The 13,753-nt window shown below is 50.2% G+C and overlaps 1 protein-coding gene across 1 annotated transcript in view; it reads right to left on the bottom strand.

Annotated features, from left to right (window-relative positions):
* Window positions 1–3,556: 3,556 nt before the first annotated feature.
* EFHC1 (EF-hand domain containing 1) overlaps window positions 3,557–13,753 on the bottom strand; it is a 62,441-nt gene continuing 52,244 nt past the window's right edge. The window contains exons 10-11 of the mRNA XM_056130620.1: window positions 5,627–5,840; window positions 3,557–3,751 (exon numbers count right to left, since the gene is read on the bottom strand). Coding sequence (XP_055986595.1) covers window positions 3,680–3,751; window positions 5,627–5,840 — 286 coding nt within the window. The 3' untranslated portion in view covers window positions 3,557–3,679. The remainder of the gene's footprint in view (window positions 3,752–5,626; window positions 5,841–13,753) is intronic.

Here is a 13,753-nt window from a genome sequence, read left to right as displayed (position 1 = left end):
TTACCTTCGGTGAACTTTTTTTGCAGAATCTGTTTTCCACTGTGTCTGTCTGGTTTCAAAACAAAGCGCAGTTTTGTATGGATTTTTTTTTTTGTAAAATGTACATTTTGAAACAAACGAGCAAGAAATATTTTTGAAATAACAGAATAAAAGGCACAGAGTTACCCCCATCGGAATTGTCTCTGGTCTGATTCCTGATTTCTTCGCGATGGGGGATGTTTGCACTAGCCCTTCCCGGACCCGTCCCTTCCCGGTCCCTGTTGCTGTCTGGGGACAGGCGCTTTCTGCGGCAGAGGCTGGAGACGATCAACGCCCGTGGCACCAGGATGCCACGAGGCAGCCTGGGCTCCGTGCTACGAGTTGAACCTGCAGCCTGACTGACGCCGGCCAGGCAGGCACCGAACCACCGAGCCACACTCCCGGGGCCCTGCTTGCACTTGTGTCTGCTAGAAAAAAAAGAGATGGGCTCAATTTGAGTATCCTCTCTCCTCCCCAGTGTCTTTGACTCTGGAGGGCGTGGCTTGGATCTCTTCTGAGAGGAACTTGTTCTCCGCCGGTCGGGGTGCTTGAGGAGGTGGGAATTGGCCTGGGAGCCAGCTAGGGTGATCTGCCGGGTTTTGCAATCAGGTACGACAAGTGGGAAGGCGTTTTCGTGCTGTGGAGTTTGCAGGAAGGAAGCACTTCAGACTTCAGTCCAAGTTCGGCTTGAAGAATGGGTCAGGTTCTTGTGGGAAGATCACAAACTCCCTGTGGGTGCTGAAGAGCTGAGTGGGTGCTAGTGGTGCTGAGCACTGGGGGTGCTGGTGCTCCAAGGACCACCCTAGTGTCCACATGGTCTGATGACGTGATTTCCAGAGAGCGCAGAGGGAGTGACAGAAGCAGAGTGAGTGACGGGAGCACAGTGACGGGAGCAGAGGGACGCTTCCCTGGCAGTGGGGTGGAGAGGGAAAGTCCTGGCGTGGACCCCGTCCCGGGAAGTCCTCTGCCAGGACAAGCCGGAATCTCCAGCATTGAGTCTTCATGTTGGTTTTCTGTGGCTCACAGTTTGGGGGCTTTTCCGGCGTGTGTGTGTGTGTGTGTGTTTGGTGGGAGTGGTATGGTGAGACTGAAGGGTAATAGTAAATGAATAAGGTTGTGGTACAAATAAGATTATTATTATTATTATTTTTAATGAACTCACACATGCTCGTGTGCTGGCAGGTGATTTAAGAGACAGCCATGGGACTCCTGATTCCCTGGAGATATAATTTTGGAACAATCTTATCAAACTGGCTGCTCCCCAGGATCCTCAGAGCTGGCAGACTTGGGCTTCCGAGTCCCTGGCCCGCTTGCCATTTTCAGGGTGCAGGGCGGCGTGGGCAGATTTCAGGCCCAGGGTCTGTGCAGTGGCCCGGAGGCAGATGTTCGCTGCCCTGTGCCACCTGAGACACAGCCACTAGCGTGCCCCTACACAGACCCAGACCCAGATATTCTCCCCTTCTGTCTGGGTTCTCCGCGCCCACCCCAAGGGGGCCCTTGCCCTTCCCACGGCAGTGACCTGCAGCAGGGAACTGCACCGGTGCTGGGAACAGCTGCCCTGCCCTAAGCTTGGCGGGAGGGGAAGGAACTGACCGACCTTTGCTGCCGTGTGGAACCAGCTGTTCTCTGCTGTGGAGATCGCACACGGGGTGCTGGGCCGGCCCACCGCCGCCCCCTCTTCACCTTGGAGGCCTGAGAACTGAATGTGGCCGATGCCGACCTTGACTCCGACAGCAACTCCAGGGACATTCTCACAGTGACGGTGGGGCTGACCTTTCACCCTGGTCCCCCGTGATGGTGGGCAAGAGAAGCGTCGTTGTCAGAACTGAGGTTGGAAGGGCTGTGAGCACTCAGGTGTCAAAGGGGGGGTACGACGGCGTGAAGTGAGATCCCCGCCCCCCCCCCATCTCAAAGGTCTCCTCTTTAGCTTAGGACTGAATGGGCCAGCCGTCTCCTCTGTAAGCTGCGGATGACAGAGATCCCCCTGAGACTTACTGAAAAGGCGCCTTCGCCAACTGCCCTGGGAGGCAGGGAAGAAGGAGACATAATGGCTGGGGATTTGTTTCTCTGTTTTTTTTGGGGGGGGGAGGGGGTGTCGTCACACCAGCGATGCTCAGGGGTTCCTCCTGGCTCTGCACTCAGGAATGACTCCTGACAGTGCTCGGGGGAGCATATGGGATGCTGGGGATCGGACCCGGGTCAGCCACATACAAGGCAGCACCCTACCCACTGTACTATCACTCGGCCCCAGAGATAACGGTTTCTCTTTTTGGATCTTTGGGCCACAAGGGGTGCTCAGAAGTCACTTCGGGCGGTGTCCAGGGAAGCCGTCTACTGCCTGCCTGGGCCTCCTGCTCTCCACGCCTGCGTGCTGCCCTTTGAGTGCTCACCCTGTTCAGGAGTACAGATTCTGTGAAAGGTGCTGCTGTGCCCTGGGTCAGCTTCTGCTTTGTTGGTCTTTGGTTTCCAGACCATGCCAGGTGGGGCTCAGGGCTGACTCCTGGCTCGTGCTCAGGGGTCACTCCTGGCGGGACTCGGGGGTGACATGCAGTGCCAGGGACTGAGCTCAGTCACAGACAAGGCAGGCATCCTGCCCTCTGTACTGTCACTCCAGCCCGTAGGTCTGCACATGTCAGCACTCTCGCCTGGTGCGGGTCACTGGGAGTATCGCGAGCACATGATTTTGAGGGTAGCACAGCGGGTTGGGCGTTTGCCTTGCAGGTGGCCAACCGGGCCGAGCTGGGTTCGATTCCTCCGCCCCTCTCGGAGAGCCCGGCAAGCTACCGAGAGTATCTCGCCCGCACGGCAGAGCCTGGCAAGCTCCCCGTGACGTATTCGATATGCCAGACACAGTAACAACAAGTCTCACGATGGAGACGCTACTGGGCCCGCTCGAGCAAATCGATGAACAACGGGAGGACAGTGACAGTGACTTTGAGGGTCTCAGTTTCACCTGACAAAGTCTCACTTGGAGAGGAGGATCAGTTGCACTGCTTGACTGGGCGGATAGGTGAGTGACGGAGGTAAACCAGAGAGGCCCCCCTGAGAAGGTGAGGGGTGCCTGCCGGGCCGCTCTGGGACTGCCACATTCGGTGGCAGAGGCGGGGAGGCTCCGGTGGGAAACGCCCCTCAAGCACTCGGAGCACACAGGTGGCCAGCAGAGAGGAGCCAGCCTGTCCCCCTGTCCCCGCCTGACTCCACAGGCAGAACAAAGCTGGTGTGGATGGCAAAAGCAGGAGGCGTCTTGTCCTCTCAGGGTCCGCAGTGTGGTTCTGCTTGGGCCTCCCAGGGGGCCCACACGCCAGGAAGGGCAGTCTGCTTGACGCAGTCGACGCCGTCCAGCATCCACTGCCACAGAGACCCAGAGGAATGCTGGGCCAATGTCTGTCGGACCCGGGCACACCAGAAAACAAAACCCTCACACCCCTCCCTCCATTCCCGTCCCCCACCCCCACCTCCCTTAATTAGTCGTCAATCTCAGCTCCTACAAGATCCGATTTAATTTAGACTTTTAACAGGCAGCTATAGTAGGTATGTACCTCTAAACACAGGAAAAATCTCGATTCATTTCGATCCCAGGAGCCAACGAAGGGCTCTAGAAGAGGACAAGGCACAGGATCTCAAAGGCTAGGTCCAACCTCAAGAGCGTGAATCTGCAGGGTCAGCCTGAGAAAGCACGCAGGAAGTTGAAGTAGGCGATCCTGTCATCCCCAGAAGAACACATCTGGATCAGCTGTGGAAAGAGCGTGCGGGGCCGTGAGCCACGCACGCACGTGTCTGGGACACCCGGCCCAGGCCACGTCCTGCTTTCTCTTTCCTCGGCTGGTTCTGCAGGAATCCTGTGAACCCGAGGGCCGGTCCGATACTGTCCCCATCATCCTCACATCCACGTTCACGTGGAGTAAGTGGGCTGCCCCAGATGTTAGAATGAACGTTGATATACCATAAGAGTATAGGGGAGCGGGTTGAGCTTTCCTCCCCGCCCTGACCAGGGCTCTTGCAGCCGAAGACCTCCAGGACCAGCCACCACCATGCTGAGACCACTCTCCGCAGGCATGAAGGTACCGGCAGAGGAACAAAGGCATGCGGGTCCCAGGGCTGAGATCTCCAAGCCTGCTCGGATTGGGGCTGAGCATCCTCCACTCAGATCCTCCAAACTCCAGTAGGCGGTGGTCACACCCACCAACTGGCCCCCTGGCACCGTGTAATCCCATCAGCGGCCAAGACTCAGAGACTATAAAATCCAGCTCCCGGAACCTCGCGGCCGCATTCATTTTATCAGGACATCTTTTTATGACATCTTATTATCTCATTCCTACTTTGGACAAACTGGCAGGCTACCGAATGTAGCCTGCCCACAGGGCAGAGTCTGGCAAACTCCCCGTGGCGTGCCAAATATGCCAAATACCAGTAACAATGATGGGTCTCATTCTCCTAAAGAGCCTTGAATACAATCTCAGGGCTTGGATGAAAGAGACGTTACTGGGGCCTGCTCGAGGCAATCGACGAATAACAGGATGATGAAATGAAATGAAAATACCATAAGAGCACAGTCGTTTCCGAAGTACAAGACTTTGTCTGCCTGGTCTGTGCAGAGTAGGTCTCTTAAAATAGAGGGATGCTATTCTCCCAGCCTTGTAAAAGAATCTACGTACGCCACAGTTCAAACCATGTCTCCTGAAGCTCCGCTGAGAGTGGAAGGCCCCTGGCTGACTGCAGTCACCTTGGTAAGACATGGCCAAATCCACCCTTCCCACACCTTCCCCACCCCACTCCCCCGGACCGCGATTCCTCACTCCCATGTCAAGTCACGGATAACTCGGCAGTCGAAAGCCCAGGAAGCCGTCTGAGACTTTGCTCACGTGAACTAATACCCTTCTGTGCACCTGCCTGCACTCCTTGCTAACGTTCCAGTCTGGAAAAGCCTCATCTCCAAACTAGTCCCTGCGTCCCTAAAAGAAAGTCCTTCCTCTAAAGGGTCTGGGATTCTGAGTGTGGCGTTCTGCTAAAATACCCTTCAGAAAATATATAGCAGGAAATGGAACGTAGCTCAGTAGCAAAACGTTGGCCTTGCAGGTGTCTGTTACGGTTTGACCCCAGGAAGGAGGAGGTGGGGGAGGAGGGCAGGAAGAGGTGGGGAGTGACAGGGAGGAGCATGTGGATGGAGAGCGATGTACCGCATCTTTGTGTTCCTCTGCAGTAAGATGTCTCTAACCACACTGACCAGCAACTGTGGGGGGAGCCCAGTGCTGACTCCCGAGGAAGCCAGAAGCCCTGGCTCGCGAGAGCTCCAGTAGGGCCGGGGCTTGGGGCGGAGGAAAAAGGCATAAAACGCTCCTTTAACTCACTCACGCAAGCCCCTGAAGGAGAATGCCTGCAGAGCAGGGCTCCCGCTCGCACCTGGCCCTGTGCCCCTCCATGCAGAGACCACTCGGAGCTGCCCAAGAAAGCCCACACTAAAATCAGGGGCCAGGCAGGAGACGGGATTTCAGCCTCCTAGAAGCCACCAGCAAAAAACAGAAAGTGAGACGCCTGGAACTGCCCCCAGGGGAGAAGGAAAAATAAGTGCCACCTTTGCAGTTGGCCCCAAAGAGTCGATCATACTGACCTCCCGAACCAAGGAATCCTCTGTGGGGATGCGGAGCGAGTCACAGATTTTGAAGAAGGCCTCTTTGTCCACGAATCCCGATGCATCCCGGTCGTGCATCTGAAGCCGGTCCAGAAGGTCCCCTTTAAGGCATGGGTGGTCCTTGAGTTGCTTCTGGACTGCCTCTATCAATGTTTCCAGCTTCTGCGCGCAGGCAGCCTCTTCAGTTTGTTTCCTGTTAAAAAAAAAAAGGAAAGAAATGCCAGGCAGAGTGTTTGCTCTCACCGATCTATATGTCTCAGTAGCTAAAATTCTCACTTGGTGAAGCTTCTACTGATTTAGAGCTTAGACGCTGAGTTTACCCAAACTAGCCAAGTGCCTGCAGGGGTTGGTCGACGCCTGGTCTTGGAAGGCCCGTTGGGAGGTTTTGAACGGGTTCCCAGATTTCCTTGCTGCCATCTGTACCACAAAAAGGCCTGATCCGACACCATCACCATTTCAAGCTTAGTACTTGCAGGAGCCATGGGACTCTCTCTTGACTCCTTTGCGTATCTACATCATTTATGCTACATCATCTGAAAGAAACCTTTATTTCTCTAAACTCTGTGATCAGTTTTGTATGGAAGTTCAGCATTGTGTGGGTGAGACTCCATTGGGTGGACTGAGAAATTTAGATTTAGCATTTACTGAAATGAAGAGAGATGGATACCAGAGCATATGAGACAGAAGAGGAGAGGAGAGGAGAGAAAGAGAGAGAGAGAGAGAGAGAGAGAGAGAGAGAGAGAGAGATATCATTCTATCATTTCAAATGAGAGAGAGAGAGAGAGAGAGAGAGAGAAGAGAGATCATTCTATCATTTCAAATTACAGTCAGGATAAGCAGAAGCCTGATTTCAAAGAAGCCTGATTTCAATTTCCTTTAACGTGAATGCATAGTTATGAAAGTGAAGAATTAGAGAACTGCACAAGATTCAGGTTTCATCTTCATAAGTTAGTGTTGGGGAAGAAAATGGGGAGGGGAGCAGATAATTCAGTCAGCCCTCTTCCCTGTTTAAATCAGAGATCCGACTCAAGGCCCGTAGTGAGGACTCGTTCCAGCTCTCAGGTAAAAAATATGACTAGAAGTCTCTTGAGTTCTAACCTAGTCCTTAAAGACCAACCATCCCAAGAATCCCTCTCCGTTCATACCCTCATAGTTCCAATTCTCCATGACTTTTTGGTTTCTGCCCCCCCCTCCCCCACCACCTCCCTTGTATTTAATCGTTTAAAAGCTCATTGTCGTTTCAGACGGTCCGCTGGGGACCCTTCCTGCTTAGCTTGGCCAAAGAGTGTAGCTTGGGCCAAAGCCATAGTACAGTGAGTAAGACACTTGCTTTGCACCCGACTGGGGTTCAATTCCTGGCACCCCACCTGGTCCCCTGAACACCACCAGGAGTGAACCCTGAGGGCAGAGTCAGGAGTAACCGCTAAGTACAAACCAAAACACACAAGAAAGTGCCACTTTCTGCAACAATGGGAAGCGTGAAGCAGGAACATGACAAAGAATTTCAATTACATCCTACAGAGGTAATTGCGAGTAATTGTGTATAACCACACACCTCTAATGTTGCTGCTGATGGTATGTCTACAGGTTAAATACAACTATAGTCGGGTAGTGGAAATAACAACCCAATTAGCAACGATGCTGTAGGGAGGGTAGAGAGAGATCGTTTGTCCATGAGAAAAACGCAGGTGCGAAAGTGTGTATGAATTCCGATCTTTGATGTCAAAGCTGAGGGGGTGATCAGGACGTGTATTAAATGTACTTATACTGGATAAAGGAACTCTGGAAAGGAGCGTGGAAAATCATGAAGGCAACAGCAACCTACAGGGATTGAAGGGTAATTAGTACGTAGATGGATGACAGGGCAGAAACAAATTTTTCATTCGTTCCCTCTCGCACACATATAAGCCTTGTAAACCAACAAGTGCTGGTGATGTGCTGTCAAGTGGGTCAAGTCAGTTAAACGGCATTACAGAATTACTCCCTTCTCCACATATATTAAAACAAAATACTGGATATGATCATCTCAGACTTATGAGATTTTGAAGCATATTTTTGCTTATATTTATTTGCATCTCCTAATGTTCCACTCCCTGGATACTTTATTCTGGATGTTACTTCGACGGTAACAAACACATAAAAACGTGATGAAAATCTCCAGGGTTAAACTGCTGCTTGTCATTAATCGGCATATGTTCATCTTGATGGGTGTAAAAAAGTAAAGGCCCTCCCGTTGATCGTCGATTTGCTCGAGCGGGCCCAGTAACGTCTCCATTGGAGACTTTGTTGTTACTGTGTCTGGCATATCGAATACTCTCGGTAGCTTGCCGGGCTCTCCGAGAGGGGCGGAGGAATCGAACTCGGGTCGGCCATGTTGGCCGCTTGTAAGGCGAACGCCCTACCCGCTGTGCTATCGCTCCAGCCCCTTGATGGGTGTACTTTTTTTTTTTAAATTTTTATTAGTGAGACACCATGAGGTACAGCTGTAGACTTACAAATTTTTGTGCTTGGGTTTCCGTTGTACAATGATCGAGTACCCATCCCTCCACCAGAGCCCATCCTCCCCCACCACGGATCCCAGTATCCCTCCCACCCCCCATCCCCCCCCCCCCCCCCCGCCTCTGTGGCAGGGCATTCCCCCTTGTTCTCTCTTTCTTCTTTTGGGTCCTGTGTTTTGCCAGAGAGGCATTGAGTGGTAATCATGTTCGGTCTATAGTCTACTTTCAGCATGCTTCTCCCATCCTGGGAGGATCCTCCCAACACCCTTTATTTGGTGCTCTCTTCTCTATCTGAGCTTCCTTTTCCCCTAGCACATGTGGCTGGCCTTCAAGTCATGGAGCAAAATTCCTGGTACTAATCTCAGCCACTCCTGGGTGTTAGTCTTTCATTTTGTTCCTTTATGTTCCCCAGATGAATGCAATCTTTCTGTGTCTATCCCGCTCTTTCTGACTCATTTCGCTCAACATGATACTTTCCATGTAGACTTATGAGATTTTGAAGCATATTTTTGCTTATATTTATTTGCATCTCCTAACGTTTCACTCCCTGGATACTTTATTCTGGATGTTACTTTGACGGTAACAAACACATAAAAACGTGATGAAAATCTCCAGGATTAAACTGCTGCTTGTCATTAATCAGCATATGTTCATCTTGATGGGTGTAATTTTTTTTTTTAATTTTTATTAGTGAGACATCATGAGGTACAGCTGTAGACTTACAAATCTTTGTGCTTGGGTTTCGATTATACAATGATCAAGTACCCATCCCTCCACCAGTGCCCATTTCCCACCACCACGGATCCCAGTATCCCTCCCACCCCCCATCCCCCCATCCCACCCTGCGTCTGTGGCAGGGCACTCCCTTTTGTTCTCTCCCTCTCTCCTCTTGGGTGTTGTGGTTTGCAAAAGAGGCACTGAGTGGCAACACGTTCGGTCTAGAGTCTACCCTCAGCATGCTTCTCCTTGATGGGTGAATTTCAAGTACACTTGGCTGTCAAATCACTGTTCTAGTGGCAGAAAGCAGCCAGACATCACCTTTCCATCGCTCTCTAGGTTAGAACCACGAAGCATAGGGTTAGAATGTGATGACCCAGTCATATGGACAAAAGAGTCAGTTCCCCCCAGGTGTTCCCCTCCCTCCTTCAGAAATAGGGAATGCTCACAGCACCTGGGGCCTTTGAGCCGCAGCAGAAGTTTCACAGAGATGGCAGCAGGAGGGACCATTTAATCCAGAACGAGTTCAAATTGCACTGTAGACTTGGCCAGGGGTCGAAGCCACTGCCCACTGACTCTGTAGGCAAGCTGCGAGCCGCAGGCTGCCGACATGGGAGCGTGGGCCCAGTGGGCTCTCCCTACAGCGTGTGAGGAGAGGTTGCGAGGTGCAGACTGTGCCAAGCCTTCTGATGCCCCACCTTGACTTTCCAAAAAAGCAAACGCGACTTTAATAGGGTGAGTTAATTCCCGTGGGTCAAGAGGGATGTCTGCTCTCAGAATGTTTTACTATGAACTCTCTGGAAAAACCTTCTACCTAGCAAGAACTAAGTGGAATGACACATTTTCTTTAAAAATAGTCTGCAGGGGCTGGAGAGAGAGCACAGCAGGCAGGGCGTTTGCGTTGCACGCGGCCAACCCGGGTTCGATTCCCAGCATCTCATATGGTCCCCTGAGCACTGCCAGGAGTAATTCCTGAGTGCAGAGCCAAGAGGAACCCTTGTGCAACACCGGGTGTGACCCCGCCCCCCCCAAAAAATAAATAAAAATAAAACCAGTCTGCAATACTGCTCTGCCTTTCTTAGGATATTTGGGACTGGGGAGGTAAGAAATCTTTGCTACCAATAGTGTGTTACATTTCCATTGCAAAGGTCTAGTGTCCAGCCCTTGGCATGAACTTGATCTAGGACCTAGGATTTCCCGTTATGTGCCAGTGAAGGCAAAGCAGCTCCCAGGCCAGGCAGTTGCTCCCCCAGAGACTCAGAGGGAATCATTTTGAAATCTTTTTAAAAATGAAAGCATCACTAATTTCACAGTGTCTTCCCCTGGGAAGCAGAACAAATTGTAAGAGAAATGGCAATCTTGAATATGGGTATGGACTGAAGAATATGTGTAGAATACATGTTCCTAGGGCTGGAGTGATAGCACAGCGGTAGGGTGTTTGCCTTGCACATGGCCGACTGGTGGACCCAACTTCGATTCCTCCACCCCTCTCGGAGAGCCCGGCAAGCTACCGAGAGTATCTCGCCCGCACGGCAAAGCCTGGCAAGCTCCCCGTGACATATTTGATATGCCAAACACAATAACAACAAAGTCTCACGATGGAGAAGTTACTGGGCCCGCTCGAGCAAATCGGTCAACAACAGGAGGACAGTGCTACAGGTTCCTAGAATAAGTTGGCTTTGCCACTTCAGTGCTTCCTGGCCTTACGTAAATTATTTAACTCTGTGCTCTGGGATCAAACACAAACGTAAGGTTGTCGTCTCTCACTACTTCAACTTATTTTGGTACCTAAAATAAGTTGACTAAACTATCTCTATTTTAGTCAAAACGATTAGACAAAATAGGGAAAAATTTTAAGTCCATAAGAGGAAAAAGTACTGAAATGATCATTATTTGCAGGTGATATAATAATAATATAGAGAGAAAGCCCAAGAGATTTCATTAAAACCTATTGGAAGGGCTGGAGCGACAGCACAGCGGGAAGGGCGTTTTCCTTGCACGCGCCGACTCGGGTTTGATACCCAGCACCCCATATGGTCCCCCAAGTTCCACCAGGAGTAATTCCTGAGAGCATGAGCCAGGAGTAACCCCCGTGAATCGATGGGTGTGACCCAAAAAGCGAAAATAAATAAACTGAAATAAAACCTATTGGAAATAATGAGTATTGCAAAGTGGTTGTTCACAAAGCCAACATCCAAAAATACGCTGCGTTCCAATACGTAAATAACAAAGAAGAAGAAATTAAGAAAATGGTCACACTTGTAACTGTATCCAAAAGAATGAAATATTTTCCTAAATGCTTAATGTATAAATATATAAATGTATAACTGTATACATTTTGAACAAAGGAGGTAAAAGATATAAACACTTGAAGTGTGACATATGAAACAAGGTAAACCAAGGTAACAGAGTGGAAGGGGTTTTGGAATGTGCGCCAGGGCTTGGGACCTAAGGAAGGAGGGAAGATGTTGGTCAGAGGATATAAACTTTCAGTTACAAGACAAGCTAGTTCTGGGGATGCCACGGTTCAACCTGTAAAATAGGTTTATAATTTTCTGCTGTGTATCTGAAATTGGCAAGAGCAGATGTTAAGCATTCCAGTCACAGACACACACACACACACACACACACGATAACTGTGGAATCATACACATGTCAACTGATTTCATGGGTACATCAAAGAAAACATGGAACTTAAATCTATACCATTTTATTACACTGCAATAAAATTTTGGAGTAAGAGTCGTGTGATTAATGTTGAGCCAAATTCCAGCATGACTGGTAAAGTAATTGGGTGTGAAATGGATAAAGGAAGAGACTAAATAAGAAAAAAAATAACAATATCCTAATGGTAGCATGCTAAAGCAAGGAGGTTTTCAGTGCTGCTGGCATTTGCATAAACATGGAGAAATGATTTAAAATAATAATAAAAAAAAACAGCGGGGGGAGAGATTGTACAGCAGGTAGGACGCTTGCCTTGCACGTGGCCTTCCTGGGCTCTATCCCTGGCCTCCCGTATGGTCCCCCAGGCACCGCCAGAAGTAACTCCTGAGTGCTGAGCTGGGCAGGCCCCTCCCCTACCAAGCACCCCACTTTTGAGAAGCAGTTAAATATACGACCATGATCCCAACGGGGCCTTTAATGCTGCCCCATTACTAAACTATGCTTCAGTTTCACTAGAATTTTCTTCCTCTCATTTTACACATCCCTTATACTCACAATTCATGATGGATATCAATGGTAATAATTGAATTTTCCTCCTAGAAAGGTCTAGCGGTACAAAAGCAATTCTGTGCCTCTATACCTTTCTTTTAACTCACTGATGTTGTCAGTAGAACAGAACTTACCACAACTTCGCTTCTGCCTTGAGGAGGCCTCCAAAGTCCCCCTGTGCGCTCTGCTGCCGCCTTGCCCCTCTGAGAGCCACAGGGCGACCGCTGACAGGGCCCCACACCGCGGCCATCCCGCTGTCGGCGTCTGTCCCTGCCTCTCGGCCTGCCCTGCTCAGAGCCATGGCTCGGAGTTGTCAGGAATGATCCCAGGACCTCGAGAGGTCCCTGAAATTCTTCTGTGGCTGACCCAGGTCCGATCCCTGGCACCCCACACTCCCCTGAACCCCACAAAGAGTGATCCCTGAGCGCAGAGGCAGGAATAAGGAAGAAGTCCTGAGTACAGCTCAGTGTGACCCATAAACCGAACAGGCCAAAATAGATAAACACAAACACACACTGTCCTCCCATTGTTCTTCGATTTGCTCGAGCGGGCCAGTAACGTCTCCATTGTGAGACTTGTTGTTACTGTGTTTGGCATACTGAATACGTCACGGGGAGCTTGCCAGGCTCTGCCGTGTGGGCGAGATACTCTCGGTAGCTTGCCGGGCTCTCCGAGAGGGGCGGAGGAATCGAACCCAGCTCAGCCGGGCTGGCTGTGCGCAAGGCAAATGCCCTACTGCTGTGCTATCACTATAGGCCCCAAATAGATAAAACCACACCAATAATACCTATAGACTCCATTTCCTCTGCCGACTAATGTTTCATTTCTGTTTCCCTTTGCACCAAAACTTGCTTGAAACGGTCCTTGTTTCTGGGCTCAAATTCCTCTTTTCCCACTCTCTCTCTAATCTGCTCCCCTCAGGTTTCCCTGCCCTCCATCTCCTACCTTCCCTGCATTTTGTTAAAAAATAATCAAGTTATTCCACATCTGAAATTCTCAGTTGATCCACTAAGTCATTCCATGTTCCTTGGTAGACAGGCAACTCTCCCTCTGAATAATGCTGGAGCTCACGGGTTTTAGTTGGATAACAAAATGATATGGGCCCAATTTCAGTTACCACGATTATTGACTGTGAGGAACTGCATAACACAAATGCACTGCTAGATCACCGAGCACTGCATCACTAACAATGGACATCATGACAAGTGGCAAGAATATTTCTCAGGGAGTAGGAGGCACGTCCAGCAGTATCTGGAGGCCATGCCCGGCCCTGGGCTCAAGGGTCATTCCAGGTGGTGATCAGGGATCACAACGGAGTTTGCTGTGTACACGTTTGCTTTAACTCCTGGACCATCTGCTCAGACCTCATACTTCTTTCCAAATATGTTGGTAGTCACTAAGCATCTGTTTTTCATTTCACACACAGACAGCAAACACACATGAAGACAGCATGTCTAGCCTATTACCTTTGTATCTCTCAGTGATAAGCCCCAGGACATGCTATGAACAAGGGAAGTAAAGAGGGAATTGGTCAAGAAGGTGGAAGTCCACAAAGAAACGAAATATAATAACACTATGGAGTTTGAATCCAACATGGACTACAGAAGAAACGGCTGATTATGGGAATGCTGAGTCTGTTGTCCTTCAAGAGGATGAATATGGAATCAAGGGAAAACCT

The sequence above is a fragment of the Sorex fumeus genome, unplaced genomic scaffold, assembly GCF_029834395.1.
Source record: "Sorex fumeus unplaced genomic scaffold, SorFum_2.1 ptg000080l, whole genome shotgun sequence".
NCBI lineage: Eukaryota > Metazoa > Chordata > Mammalia > Eulipotyphla > Soricidae > Sorex > Sorex fumeus.
The sequence above is the reverse complement of the archived record's forward strand: the minus strand, read 5'-3'. Positions and strand labels throughout refer to the sequence as shown.